General features: G+C 33.2%; 1 protein-coding gene across 1 annotated transcript in view; it reads right to left on the bottom strand.

Moving 5' to 3' along the window:
• The window catches only part of CSMD1 (CUB and Sushi multiple domains 1), a 1,033,138-nt gene that overhangs the window by 161,822 nt on the left and 855,797 nt on the right, over nucleotides 1-15,519 (bottom strand). The window contains exons 27-30 of the mRNA XM_051614951.1: nucleotides 10,994-11,185; nucleotides 8,912-9,050; nucleotides 5,841-6,028; nucleotides 3,500-3,694 (exon numbers count right to left, since the gene is read on the bottom strand). Of these exons, the coding sequence (XP_051470911.1) occupies nucleotides 3,500-3,694; nucleotides 5,841-6,028; nucleotides 8,912-9,050; nucleotides 10,994-11,185 (714 nt within the window). The remainder of the gene's footprint in view (nucleotides 1-3,499; nucleotides 3,695-5,840; nucleotides 6,029-8,911; nucleotides 9,051-10,993; nucleotides 11,186-15,519) is intronic.

The following is a 15,519-nucleotide window of genomic DNA, read 5'->3' as shown; positions in this document are numbered from 1 at the left end:
CTTACCAGCCCCTAGGTCTGCTAAACCAACTCATGGGCTGTGGGACTAGGCCTAGCAAGTGAGAGTACAGCCTGTGCTTTAGCCATCCTCAACTCCTGGATTATCTGCCTTTATGGAGCAAATTCGACCTTTCTGCTCCCTGACAGCAATTGGGCTTTAAAAACACTTGAAATATTTCTACAAGTTTAACTTCCTTATATAGGAAGCAATTAATGCTACATATTTGTATCCTCTCTTAGATGCACAATGTGAATTACTCAAAAAAAATAATGTAATGAAAGAAGACGAGAAGTTGAATCTGTCAGCAGGCTGAATAGGATTATGTGGCTGAGGTGAAACCCAAATATCATGAGGAATCAGTTCATGCCACAAATTTATAATCTTTGTATTTCTTTTTCTTTTGACTTTGAGCTTACAAGAAACTAAGCCACAAAGTCTATCTTCTGATTACCAGATGAAATTCTCAAGTAATGAACCTTTCACTGGAATGAAAGTATATCACTTATGCTTAATTTAAAATTAATTCCAAAATTACGGAGTTGTAAAATTGTTCCTTATAAAATGTTTTACTATTTTTTAGATATTGTTTTGATAATAACTATAACATCTTTGTAGTATTTCCACTCTGTAATGAAAGCCTGTGAGTGTTTAGGCTAAAAAAGATGTAAGAAAAGTTCGCTTGTACGTTAAGGCTGTAAAATTTACCAGTGCAGTGCTGTGGCAGTCAAACATACCCTAAATTGTAACTAAAAAAGAGCACTCAGTTTTGACTATAATTCATGCTTCTTTTATTGAGCAAAAACTACATCTTCAGAGGATGTATTTAAATAACTTCATTAAGGACTGTGAATTAATAATGAAAACAGTATGCCTGAGAATTTCCATTTCAGAATATACCTATGGGCAGTTGCCAACTGTTAACTAGAAAATTTGAAATTTGTTTTATCATGCCTGACTGTAAAATGCTACCTTAAAAGAAATAACAAAAATCACATCACAAAGAAATAAAGTTGAATTAATTCACTTAATTTGGGTAATTGACTTAAAGAATTGGTGCATAATTTTTAGAGACTCTGAGCACTCCTTTTAGGTTCTCTTCCATTATTCATGCTTCAAAATTAGTTTTTTATACAATATTTTAAAGAGGTTCAAAAAGAGGTAATTAACTACCAGTATAAATAAAGAGACAGAAACTGAGTCTATTATCACAGGATCACAGAACATTAGAGGCTGGAAGGGACCTCCGAGGATCATCGAGTCCAACCCCCCTTCTGGAGCAGGAGCAAAATAATTATTTTCGGTTTTGATTGAGTTAAGCTGTGTATTACAAGAAGGCTTTATGTGACAAATAAGGTGATCCTGAGTGTATTTTGGTTCTTGCCTCCTATGCAACTACTACCCTTAAAATTATGAATAAATATGTTTTATATAAGATATCTGCATTTCATATGTATATTTAAACACAAAATATTTTGTTTACATTTTCCACTCATACAATTGTTCTTTAATTATTAGTGTCTCAATTTTACTCAAAACCATGCCCTGGGGAAAAAAAAAAATAAATACATTCTTTACTTCCTTTAGATCTTTGGCAAAGCCACCATTACAATAGTATGGTAAAATAAGACTTACAAGGATCCAAGGTCATGCAGTCCTCAGTAATCTGTGGTTCCATTATAACCCACAATTTAAGATTGTTGTCCTTATAATTCAACTCTACTTTATTAATGAGCTATTTAAGGCTCCACAAAGGAGTATAAATAGATATTTATTTATCTAGCATGGTTTACTCCATACTAGAGACAGAAGTGTATTAGCCATGTAAATGATACTTTAAAAACCTCCACACCTTAACTGAAGTATGAATTTTAAACATGCAGCTAAACATACTAGATAAATAGATTAAGTACTTTTACCAACAGATATCCCAGTTTAGTTTTATTTATATTTAACAGTGTCCAGATTCTCAGTCTTTCAGTTAGTAATTTCTGCTTCTCTAGACGCTAAGTGTTATTTTGAATAGGTATCCCAAGCATCTCAACACTATATTAATTGTCACCATGGAATAAGAATTAAAATTACTATGGCAGGAAATAAAAATGATGTCTCAGAGCTACAGTAAACTAATTTATCCTCTATCCCTTGTTTCAACATTTGTGTTGTATAAATAAAGAAAGACTTTAAAAAAACTAAAAGAAAGTTAGATTTATTAGTTACCGTCAATAAAACATTAAATAATTTATGCTGAAAAAAAATCTCCTGCATAACTTCAGATTTTTATGTATCTATTGGATTACCCTTAAAACGAACTCAGTGTGAAATCATAGAATCATAGAATGGTTTGGATTGGAAGGGACCTTGAAGATCAACTAGTTCCAGTCCCTCTGAGTGAGCAGGGACACCTCCAACTAGACCAGGCTGCATCCAATAGTGTTGTCTATTTTGTTAAGATACAGGCATTGTTCTAGGAGCTCTGTCTGTTCTAAAGCTACCTTTCTGAGTGTAAAAAGAGTATTTCCCTCAATTTTTTATTTCATATTTTTAAAGGGTTATAAGAATATAATTTTAATGGTAAACGATTTCTTAAGAAATAGGATATTCATTCAGCTTTAAAAATTAGGAAAATAAATGTTGATTTTTAAATTTATATTTGAATTTTGTGTCAAAGACACAAGCAGCCTGAAAAATAAGATGGAAAGTATATCCGTTTGCAACATGAACCACAGCTCATTTTTCTTTTTCTTCTTTATGCTTACTCCTGCATTGTGACTAAAAAATTGAAAGAATGCTATAAGGTCTGGATCAAAATCATGCCTGGAAATAGTCTAACAACTTAAGTCTAACATCTTAATTTATTTCCAGCCCCCAGTTCTTGCTCTAAGCACAACTGAAACAGTATATGCATTGTCAAAGCTGCTACCACCTTTTAAAATGTAGTTCTAATTATAACGAGGAAGGTAATACCTGAAAACAATACATCTTGAGACTATGTGGGAGCACAGATAGATTCCTATTATTGTAAACAAATCACATATTGAAGTTCCACTTTGTTAAAAGGACTCCCCCACTTGCAGTCTAAGAAGCAATACATTGGCAATAGATATTACAAAGAGAATAAAAGAGAACAATGGATAGGCTAGTAGTAATTAATAATTATTACTTAGTCTATTTGATATGGTTTCTCATACATATCAAAAAGCCCTCCACTAAAATTGATACAACAGGGAAAGCACAGAAACTTATCCACTACATTGAAAGAATTATTGACATAAGAATGTGTGACTTCAGAATTTAAAGAGTCTTTTTTAAAAAGTTAAAACAATACATCCGTAACTAAGATGTCCTCAAAAACTCTTGTCATCATAATTTTATTTTTTTTTTACTTCAGATTTTTTTTAATACAAGCTGTATGTGTAGAAATAGTATAAACAGCCTCAGGGACTGAGAAACACTGAATTCACTGAGGAGACAAGCAAACTGGTAAGAAAATACTACATACCATTACAAGATGGCAGTGCTCTGTTCCATGCTGGCTTTCCATCCGCACCAATGACACATGATATAGTTGAAGGATCAATAATCTTATATCCAGAATCACACTGGTAAGTAATAGTTGAACCAAGCTTGAAGTCCGTTCCGATTCTTGTCCCATTCATGATGTTTCCAGGATCAAAACAAGCCTCCCTTGGCTTTTCTGTTAAAACGAATTAAAGTAAATCTATATACATTTTCAATTAAAAAATAAACAAAATTTAAGATTTACCAGTTTTGTGTTTTTTTCCTGTCGGTTTACATTTTTCAGCATCTCATTAAAATATTTTCTTATTTGTGTACGGTTACTGCCAGATCATGGATGTTTCCATTACATGGCTTACCTTGCCAAGGAAATTATACTGAGAGGATCTAACAACTGCATTTTCTTCCTATATTTATTAATAGAACTCCAAAAGCTGAAAGACTCCAATGAAGTTTAGTAACACAGAAGAAAAACTACCTTTTATGAGAATTCACCACTTAAAATAATTACATTTTTTAACCAAGTATCATGCTCAGTACTTTCTAACTTCTGGTTAGAAAGCTGCCATATTACAGAATAATTTAAACCTTAAAAATTAATTGTTCTTTTATACTTTGCATTTAAGAAGGTCTAAAAATGACTGGAGCTTGAAGGCTGACAAAACAAATACAACAGCAATATTCCGGAATAAGCTAATAGGTACCAAATCTTTAAGTTAGTACAGACATTAGTGTTAACAAGACTACATTTTCATTCATTATCTCTGGCAAGTTAAAATACAAAGAAAAGGGACAGGAGAAATAATTCATACTAGAAATTACTTTGTTTCAAGAATATGATTACCTTCAAATACGAAGTACTTAGGCATAGAACATGATTTACAACTAAACAAATGAAAATATTAGCATTACTATACTGTCAATAACTACACAATACTTTCTACAAATGGCTTAAACACAATTCAGTCTCTTTAAAATCTATTACAATATTGTGTACTAGTACTTCTATAAATAGTATTTTGCTAACTATGTGAACTCTTTAGGAGGGAAGGAAGTACCTACTATAAATAAAGTTAATTATATGAGCCAAAGATTTTTTATTAAAAAATCCTAGAGTCAAATCCATAGTCAAAGTTTACAGTGTGCGTCCTTCCCTTAGAAAATATTTAAAAATCATATATTTTAATTAAATAATCAAGGAATATCATAAGAAAACAAAGGTGGATGTCTGTAATCAGAAATTTAAATCAGTACATTTTATATTGATTATTGATAAAATATTTAACTATATATTTTTTTAATATTGTTTTATTTAGTTGCATAGAGACACATATTCAGACTGTTGAGAACAGAAACACACACAGTGAAGATTTTTATCTCTTATCTCCTTCTGCTCAACTTGTCACTTCCTTTCCTTGCAGGCCAACAAGACTTCCAGCAACTGATTTTCTTCCCATTTTATTTGTATTTTCTTTAAAGTTTAGATAGGAATAAACAGACTAAGATTTAATCTATGGCAGTATGACAGCTACTTGTGGAAGAAAAGCCTTGCCAACATGAAGAATAATGCATGATGCTGGATGAAAGATAAAGACTAAACATAAAAAATTTGTAGTTCTTAACTTCCCTCTTTTATTATTATGTTATTTCTATATTCTTTAGATACTTTTGTTCGTTCATTTTCGACATGTACCTAATGTGGTTTACTTCCATTGTCAAGAATAAGAAGCTCAGGCAGCACTTTTGCTCCTGAAAAACAGTTTGATACATCTCAGCAGAAATGACAATCAAGCAAAGACAGCATCTGTGACCAAAAAGCAAACCAGCATTTAACATCAGTGTGTGTCAGCATAACCCATTCTCTGGCTATTGGTAGGTACCCCACAAAAAATGCAAATATTGTCCTGCTGAAATTATTAAAAAATACATATGTAGATTCAACAACCAAGTAGAAAGGAAAACCTATTAGTATGTATCAGCAAGGAAGCAGCAGCTTCTTGCAGCAGCTCATGTATTCTAATTGGGTAAGACAATTCCACTATTCTACAACTCATTCCCAAATGCTGCTTTTGATGTGAAGCTTCTGGCTCTACTTTTTTTTCCTGAAAACTGAAAATATGCATATGTAATGTGAAAGAGATTTCATAAAGACCATTTCTTTGTACACATGCAGATAATAGTTGTTGTTTTTTTTTAATCTACACTGATGAAAAGAGGTATTTGGCAGTTCAGTATATCTAGAAATCAAGAGATTTGAGTCTCAATAAATACTAAATAATATTTCATTCCCTTTATGTTTCCATAGGTTATGGTGAGAACAGTACCTTTATAGTCAATGGCAAATCCTGACATTCCAACAGAAGCATCACTGCGAAAAGCCAGAAACAGACTGTTACCACTGCTCTCTATTCTTTCAGGAGCCTGTGAGCCTTGAAAACTGCCAATTAGAGGACTGTTGGAATCTTCTCCTTCATAAATATGTAAAAAATCATAACTGGGTTCCATATTGAAACTGAAAATAAAGGGAAAAGATAATTAACTCTTAATTTCTTTTCTCTGACTTAAACACTACTGTGATTGTGGCTGCCAATCTTCTGCCTAATACATTTTATTTTAAAATATGATTCACAGTGAAAATTTACTAACTTTCTATTGAGTTCTCTTTATCACTGATTTGAACACCAATTTTTCAGAAGATCTACTATCAGACCATAATGCAAGTTCTGTCTACAGTCAATGAAGAAGCAGCATTTCCTTCCACCTGTCTTTCTCAAGATGGAATGAATCACCTGCTGCAGAAAGGCTGTCCTTAATTAGTGACCACAGGAATGATCCAGAGAAACAGATTAAATTAAAAGTCCAGCTTCTAGTTAGCTAAACTGAATTATACTAAATCCATCCATTACAAACATAAATTCACCATTCTAGAAACAATATGCTTTCATATGGAACTTGCCTTTTCTCATAAGTAAATTTTATCAGTTATGATACATGAATTATGATAAAGTAACATGGATTACTATTATTCTCACTAAACCATCTATGCTATGCCACATTTGATGACATTTACATGTCTACACAAAGCAACTATGAAGAAAATATGAATGGAATGCCTTTCAGAGGAATTTAATTTAGATTAGTTCTGAGACAACATACAGATAAACAGGCATTTATATGAGAAATTTATACACAGCTAGGTAGAAAGATAAAGTAGGAACATAGAATAAAATATAAGAAAAGCAGCTTTCTGAACAGTGAGATGAGAGGGAGGTGCTGAGCTCTTCTCCCTGTACAATGGGAGTGGTTCAAAGCCAAGTCAGGGGAGGCCTGGACTGGACATTAGGAAGCATTTATCTATGGAGATGGTGGTCAGACACTGGAACAGGCTTCTTAGAGCCATGGTTGTTGCCTCAAGCCTGTCAGTTTAAGAGACATTGAGACCATGCCTTTAATAATATGCTTTAACTTTTTTCTGCCCTGAAGTGGTCAGGCAGTTGGACTAGATGATCATTGTAGTTCCCTTCCAAATAAATATTCCATTCAATTCCATTCCATTCTAAAAAATCAAGGAAGATATTGAAAGAATTGAAAAGATGGAGTTATTTCAGCACTAATATTTCATATAAATCAGAGGGGGTTTGTGATACTGTGTTAAGTTATTTGTGTTCTAACATCAAATATATTTGTAAAACTAATTTGTTTCTCTATTACAAAGTTATCAGCATGTATTTGAACAATTTTTCACTACATATGAATCAATATTACTCTTATGGTCAATTTATATTAAAAACCCAGTATTTATTAAAAACGAGATGTGATACAATGTTTCCATTTTGTCTGTTTGATACCCGCAGGTGTACAGATGAGAGTGTTGGTTTTCCTCTCCTTAATTTGGATTCCATTTTTCCTTCTTTATTTTTTTTAGCAATGTTCTAAGAACATTTTCAAGATTAACAACCCCACCATCTACACCTTAAAATCACCATCAAACAGAAGATGGATGAGTTTCCAAGAATATTCTCCAACATCAAGATATTTTTGTAAAACGTAGTGCAATGAAACTGGGAAGCTATGGCATAACCTTTTATTTCAGATTTCTAAGGGAGATTTCTGTCTGGAGAATTTAGGAACTTCTAGCACAGAATATAAAATTTAGGAATTACATAGGCAGTCCAGTGTGTACAACTGGACTGCATTTATTTAAAAAATGTACTGGAAGTACAGGATAAACTGCAAATTCCATTATGTTGTTCATACTTGTATTCCTTAAAATAGAATTAATAAAGAAACTTGAATACTGAGTAGCTCAAAGCTTGTTTTGTCTTACTTGAAATGGATAATTTGAGCTGATTATTTAGGCAGTCCAAATAAATATGCTACTTACCATACCTATGATGTGACATTTTCAAGAGTGCAATTAGTAGAGAACTATTCTCATTCCTCGATGCTATTTGATCAAATGCCTCAAGAACAGAATTATCATATTTTTGATGATAACATTTCGAGTATCTTAGACTTTGATTCTTTAATTTCTTGTGTATCAACATTTTATTAGAAAACACATTTCAATCAGTCAATAAGAGAAACTGTGAGGGTTTTTTTTGTTTGGTGGTGTTGGGGGGGGGAGGTGTTTACAAAAAGGGTGCTGATATTGCATAAAGAAATTCTAAACATGCCATCTTTCCAACAGGATCAGAATTGATCACTGTCCATTGAAACCAACACCAAGAAGACTGTTACCGTTCTTAGCTTTAAAATCACACACAGAATCAGAAAAATAAAGAAATTTGCATTCATAGATATAATAAGTAAGATGATAATACAGGCCTGATTCAAACAAAAATTATAAACTGAACACGAGTATGACCACATCCCTGAACTTCAATTTGTGCTAAAAATCCATGTAGCAAATACAAATATGGATAATAGAATACTGAGGAAATAAATATATTTTAAATTATGGGACAACATTAATAAGACATCTTCTGTCTCTTGAATAAGTATATTTATTATTTTTTTCCTGATCTATGCACTCCAAGCAAAGTGTATTTAGCCTGTATTTGTAAGAAACGTCAAGAACTTAGCTGCAGACAGAGTTTCCACTACACAGGAAGTTTGGTTGCTCAGGAATATGTTAGATATAAAAAATGCCATATAACTGTATTATTTTATTTTACATTTTTTGGAACCAGTGATATAGCCTGTATTAGAATGTTGGAACTAGATGATCTTTAAGGTCCCTAACAACTCAAACCATTCTATGATTCTATGATTCTATGCAACAGGACTTAGCCAGAGAATATAATTAGAAGCTTTAAGAAGTGATAAAAGATGACATTTTTAGATGTGACATTTAAAATCCTGTTAAAAAGAGGCATTCATCGAGAAATGGTACCTTTTGAATATCAAGGCAATGACGAAGTCAGGGTTTACTTTTATTCTCCAGTCACATTCTTTCCCAGGAGGATAAGGTTGTGGATAGTTAGGTGATAAAATAACTCCTGCTGGGCCTGTCAGGTTTCCTCCGCATGCAGCTGTCACAATGTAAAAAGAAATAGGAATATGATCACATGTTAAATTCACAAGCATCTATTAGCTTTTAAATAATAAGGGTTTGGAACTGGAAACTGGAAATTTTAATGAAAGATTTTTTCTGGTCATTTCTAGTCTGCTCCAATAGACTAAATGCTCACAAGTTGTTGGAGTACATCAGATTCACTCATAGAACACATGTTGCAGTTTCGTTTCCTTTAAAAGCTTGAAGAAAGATTCAAAATTGTGAACTAAACCATGAGCAAGAAAATGTACTTGGAAACCATGCTCCTTAACCAAATGAAAACATTAACAAAGACATTCCTCTTGTGATATTTATGAAAACAAGCTAAACTTATGTTCCCCTCCATTATTTATTTATTTCATTAAACTTTTAGTATATTTATGCATCTGAGGTTTTTCGCACCTGTAGTTTTGGTATTTTTTGGCATTATTTTTGATCCAGGCTGTATTTTTTGTGTATTATTTGGGTGGGGTTTTTTTTCTAATTTTTAATTATTTTTTGTTTTATTCACAAATAACAGTTCCAGGAAATATGTCACATATTCCTTAGGTGTGCTGATGATTCAGCCTCCGATAACCACTGTCAAAGTTATAAAGTACCAACAGAGCAGAAACATTAAACAGTCATGAACGGAATTCACACAATGTTTGGAGCGCTGAGTAGGACAGTTATTAAATGTAAATAATTTTGTGTTTATAAGTCAGCATACAGAAGTAAGGACTTTCTGCTAAGTTTTAAAATTACATATAATGGCTTTACAGAACCTTAAGGTTCCTAATATTGTGATGCCTGCATTCCCCTTCAAAGTCACCTTGAGTATATGGAAGAATAACACTATGTAATACACACTTTTTTCCCAAAGGCACTCTCTCCTTTCCTTCTTTATTTTCTTCTTCCTTGTTTTCTGTTTGTTTGTTTTGGGTTGTTTTGTTTTTACTTGACTTTAAAGAAATATGGGGTGATTATTTCCCAGCATTTTTGAGATACCTCTAAACACTTTAGAGAAACAGAGGGATTGCAGTAGTTTGCAAACTTGCTCTTTTGGAAAGAGCCTGTCCAAAATGGCTTTTAGAAGGAAAAACCACTATGCTTATTCCAGTGCTACTGTAACACATTTAATCTGTTTGGGTTTTTTTTAGGATCATGAAAATAGGTTTTCATTTCATTATTTAAATAGGCAATAAAATAATACAGATCTAAAAAATTACTAAGCCTAGCAGATAATTTTTAACAGATGTTGATTAGCTCTAATCTTAGAAGACCTACACTGATGATCTTAAAAATAAACTTCAGCAAGACTTCTAAACTTGTGATTTTTAGTAGCCTCAGAGAAACCTTAATGCAATAAAGGATTATGGAACCTTAAAATCAAAACTTGTTTCAAAGAAAGAAGATCTCCCACCATTTCCTGGTATTGTATAATTATATCTAATTTCTTTCAACAGCATTGTCACTTGGACCCCCTTCTCTGCATCCACCTCTCCCAAGAGGCATGTTGCTTCAGAAAATGTATTTATTTTCCTAGGGAATGTACAGGATAGCTATTTAATCTATTACATAATTCAAAAACTTTTTAGAAAAAAGAATAGACCACAGTTTATGTAACTAAATTATTACATAGAAGACCATTCCAATGAGATAATTTCAACAAGAATTTTTTTTATATCTGAATTGCTGCTTGAATTTAATGATTTAGAGTTAGTCAATTTTAAACTTGCATGAAGTTTAAAGAATTCAGTGAAAAAATTACACCCAAAAATAGTGTTTATCTTGAGACTGAGCCTGCCAGTAACCATAAGTATGAAATAACTGAGTTCTGCAGAGAACATCACTCCATCATGAGCATCATACACCCACTAGTTGAACAAAAAACATGATCTGTATTAATCTTAAACAGAGACTAACATTTGCTGTTATTACCTATGCATGTAGGAGGATCAGGTTGCCAGAAGAATCGGTTATTCAGTTGCACACATGTAATTGTAGCTTGTCCTTGAAGTTGATATCCAGGGTCACACTGAAAAGTGGTAGTGTCTCCAGGCTCCCTGCTGTCACCATATCTGGTGCCATTCTGTGGTGTCCCAGGATCATTACACGTTGATGCAATGGAAGCTGTAAGGCAATGATTAAACAAAAGCTTTAGGGTGTAGATACTAAACATCCATAATTAAAAGTACAATATTTTTACATGAGCACTCCAACCAGTGCTGGCTCAATGTTATTTACTCATCAGTTAACACAGGAAGTTATTTTGTTTCTCTGTTTCCACAAGTATCTGGACACTGAGCTAATACATTAAAAGAGCTAATAACTCCTTTTATCATTCTAATGTTCTGGTGATCGAAACAGATTTGTTTATGTACGTTGATGCCTTTTGCACACTAGGGTAAGTATCATAAAATAAATAACATTGTTTTATAGTCTTAATATCCTGTAGCATGTAAATGCCATGTTTCCTCCGCTGGCTGAAAAAAAATAGCAATTTTACGTAGCCCTTGAAGTTCCAATTTGAGGGGCAAAGAACAATCTTCGGAGTATGCGCAAACTGAATCTAAGAAAAATATTTCACCTATTTTCAGTCTCTTGAATTTGAAAATGGATTTTGCTTTGTAAAAAACCCAAATTAATTTAAAAGAAATGTTAAACTGAGCAGAACAATCGGTATGGTATCACTTAAAGCAAGCAATCATCCAGAAAGTGGATACATAAATCTACATCCACTGGATTTGTGAAAGATGCCAGGATTCTTCTATTGGCTTCAGGTATTCAACATCCTGAATTTAGTAAACACTGAAGTATTGCCAAGGAAAGAAGGTCCCATCTCTGGAGGCTACTGTCCCCTAATCACTAAATTGTACTCTCTTTCCTACCATTCCAGGCTGCTCTACCCAAAGATGTCTTTTTCAAAGAAATTACCACAATTGTGAGCAAAAGCCAAAATAAGAAGTCAAAAATCCAGTGTCACAATCACCACCAATTATATTGGTGTGCATGTACAAATAAGTCCCCTTACTGCTTTCGTCATCTTCAATCAACCAAGTTTAAACTTCTTGAATACAAACCAAAGACTTAGTTAAAAAAACCTGCTACACTACAGCCTTCTGCTCATCTCCAGTACTGCAAGTGATAATCCTTGACAGATGTAAAATTTCAGTATTAAATTATTGTCTCTTTTTCTAATATGAACTATGTAACTAGGTACTAGGTACACTTTCTTTTGTGCTCACGCATCAGACAATTGATTCATTCTTAAGCTGATTCATAACCATCTCAATTCTACATCTGATGTCTTTTTAAGGTATAATTTTGCTCTGGTATCTGTAAGACATGATCAGACCAATGAACAGAATTCAGATAAAAGCTGATGTAATTTATTAAAAGCATATATGCCATTCTTAAAACTTTTTTCAAAGGCATGTAGTGACAAGAGAAGGGGTAACTGGTTTTAAACTGCAACCTTTGTGACCACAGTGTGCGGGTAATCCATTTTCTGTATTAACAATTGCATCTACTTGTGTCCACACCAAGACAGTATACCATTACAAGAAATAAGCAAAAGCAACTACACATTTACACAATCAAAACAGTTACCCAGTTCCACAACCAGAAAACTTTTTTTTTTTTTCTTTTTTTCTCTGTGTTGTATATTTTCAGGAGTCACAAAGGTTGAAAAAATAATGAGCAAAATGAGAAATAAACATTTTAGATTAGCAAAATGGTTTTATGCATGTTCTGGCAAATAGGTGGTCACTCAGACAAATCAGAGTAACTGTGAAATATTCCTATAAAAGGATTCATGGGTTTTGATAACTAACACACTACAAACACAAGTGCTTTGTTTATAATTTTATTACACATAATTTTTTACCTCATTTCCATTCCAAAATAGTACATCTCATACCTTGGGATGGTCCTATTATCTAAATGAAGTAAAAGCCATGGTAGGGTTTTTAACAGGGGTGGACTTTTTCCACCAGATTTTAAAAACGTCAATCCAAAAATTAAAGTAACAGTTATCACTGCTAATGAGTACTGTGCAAGCACTCCCCAGGCACCACTCCAACAATTTACCTAATGTCCTATATTAGTGCAGTTTACTAAATATATACTCAGATACAGGGGAATTAAATCATGGTCATGAATTCAGAGAAGTTACTTCTTATTTGACAGAAAATAACAGCCCTAAAAATGGATCACAATGTTGCATATCTGTTAAAGAATTGTATTTCTTTCAAATATATGAGAATAAGCCCATATCTGTAATTAATCACTACCTTAAAAAAAAATAAATAACAAATCCGAATATCTTAATTATCTCCTTAAAAGGTTATGCAGTATAGTATCAGCAAATAAATTTTTTCCCATTTTGTCTGTCAAGTATGCTCCAATTATGAAGGACTGATGCCTTTTAATATTAATTTTACTGTTAAACTGTATTTCTTATATACAAAGTTTAAAATCTTAAAAGCAATCACAAACGTTTTATAAGCACCAAAATGTTCTTTACACTTTTGTTCTTGCAGCCTCAGAAGTTACTTTATGTATTTGAAATTAACAACCTTTTTATCATGCCAAAAAGCCTTGATCCTAATTAAACAAAACACCAGACATTTAAGCACCGATGTGTCATCTAGTTAAATGAACATTCAGACAGATTGTCAACTTTTCAACTTGTCTCCTTCCCAAGTTGTTTGAGTTCTCAAGATTCTCAAGAGGTTCTGTAACTGCAAGAAAACTGCAAATCTACTATTGCTTCATTTGGTATTGTGCCAATATCTAAAGGGTATAGAGGTTATATGCAGTTATAAGTAACCTGGACATTTAAAATCAACAGTTCTGGTATTGCTCTTAAGGCTCTTTTCTTCTCAGACCCTACACTAATATATAGACATGCAATTAATACCTAGCTTACATATTTATTAGAAAGGCCATGTTCATGCTGTGATGTAACATTGCTATATGAATATTTTTTAAAAAAACAAACATGATTACTTCAGAATCTTGAAGCTGAAGACAAAATATACAGGCTGTAAAGCACGGAAAGTAATAACTATATTTTAGACTCCAGGATGCTAAATCAAAACAAGTACCATAGCTATACTTTTTGGAAATGACTGAGAAAAATTAGTTGCCTAAAATGGCATAGCCAGGAGAAGGGATTTGAATTCCATTAAGCTGGAAAAGAACTAAATCACTTTCTCACTACTCTTATGTGTTCTAAACAGCAAGCTACATGATAATCAGTGGGTCACAGGGTAACAGATTTTCCATCTCTTACTGTCTCATCTGCTTAGAGTGGAGCAGGCTTCTGTGTACACAAAAGATAGAACTAGAGGTAGTTGCCAAAATAAGGGGCAGCAGGGAAAACCACAGCTTGCTTGCAAGTTTTTAGACCTCAACATGTTGGCAGTCACTGTGTTAAGCCTCTCTGTTTATAATTTAATAATCTCCAAGAACCCAATTTTAGATCTTCTTTTGGCTCCCCAATTACATTTTCAAAGTTGATTTAAAACTTTACTGAAAATCAAGAGAAGACTGGTTTTGAGAATATGACACGTATATTTTGTGTGTCTGTAGTCTTGTGAGAAATACATTTAGATTTGTGCCTAATTTGTCTTTCACCTGAAGGACACTATAAAGAAAACAAAGGATGTTTCTATAAACAGATTAGTAACAAAAGGAGGACTAAGGAAAATGTTCATCCTTTATTGGATGGAGGGGGAAACATAGTGATGAAGGCAGAAGTACTTAGTGCTTTCTCTGCCTCAGTTTTTAGTAGCAAGACCAGAAGGGCAAATGAATAACGGCAACGAAGCTGGCGAAGGGTCTAAAGCATGAGTCTTATGAGGAGTAACCGAGGTAACTGGGGTTGTTTAGCCTGGAGAAGAAGAGGCTCAGGAGAGACCTTATAATTATCTACATCTTCCTGAGAGGTGTGTGTTGGTCTTGTCTCCCAAGTAACAATTCACAAGACAAAAGGAAATGTCCCAAATTTGCACCAGGGGAGATTTAAATTGCTTGTTCTGAAACATTTCTTTACTGAAAGATTATCAGGCACCAGTATGGGCTGCCCAGGTGACTGTTAGAGTCACCATCCCTGGAGTTATTTAATAGAGTGTAGATGTGATGTTTAGGAATCTGGTTTAGTGTTGAACTTGGCAGAGCTATGATAATGGTTGTACTCTATGACCTTAAAAGTCTTTTCCAACCTAAAAAATCCTATGATTCGATTACATTTGATTTTTTCTGTTTAGACTGTAATCTATTTAGGTCAAGAAAAAGCAAACATCACCTTCATTAATATCTTTTCCACTAGGTCTATGGTAAACATTCATGTAAGCCATTTGCTGTAGTGTTGAGCTGCAGACACGACTTTTTCAGGAGCTAGGTTTGTAAGTTGCAAGCAATCCATAACGTTCTCCTATTTAGTGCACTATGCTTACATA

This window comes from Apus apus, chromosome 3 (assembly GCF_020740795.1).
Source record: "Apus apus isolate bApuApu2 chromosome 3, bApuApu2.pri.cur, whole genome shotgun sequence".
In the NCBI taxonomy this organism is placed as follows: Eukaryota; Metazoa; Chordata; class Aves; order Apodiformes; family Apodidae; genus Apus; species Apus apus.
The sequence above is the reverse complement of the archived record's forward strand: the minus strand, read 5'-3'. Positions and strand labels throughout refer to the sequence as shown.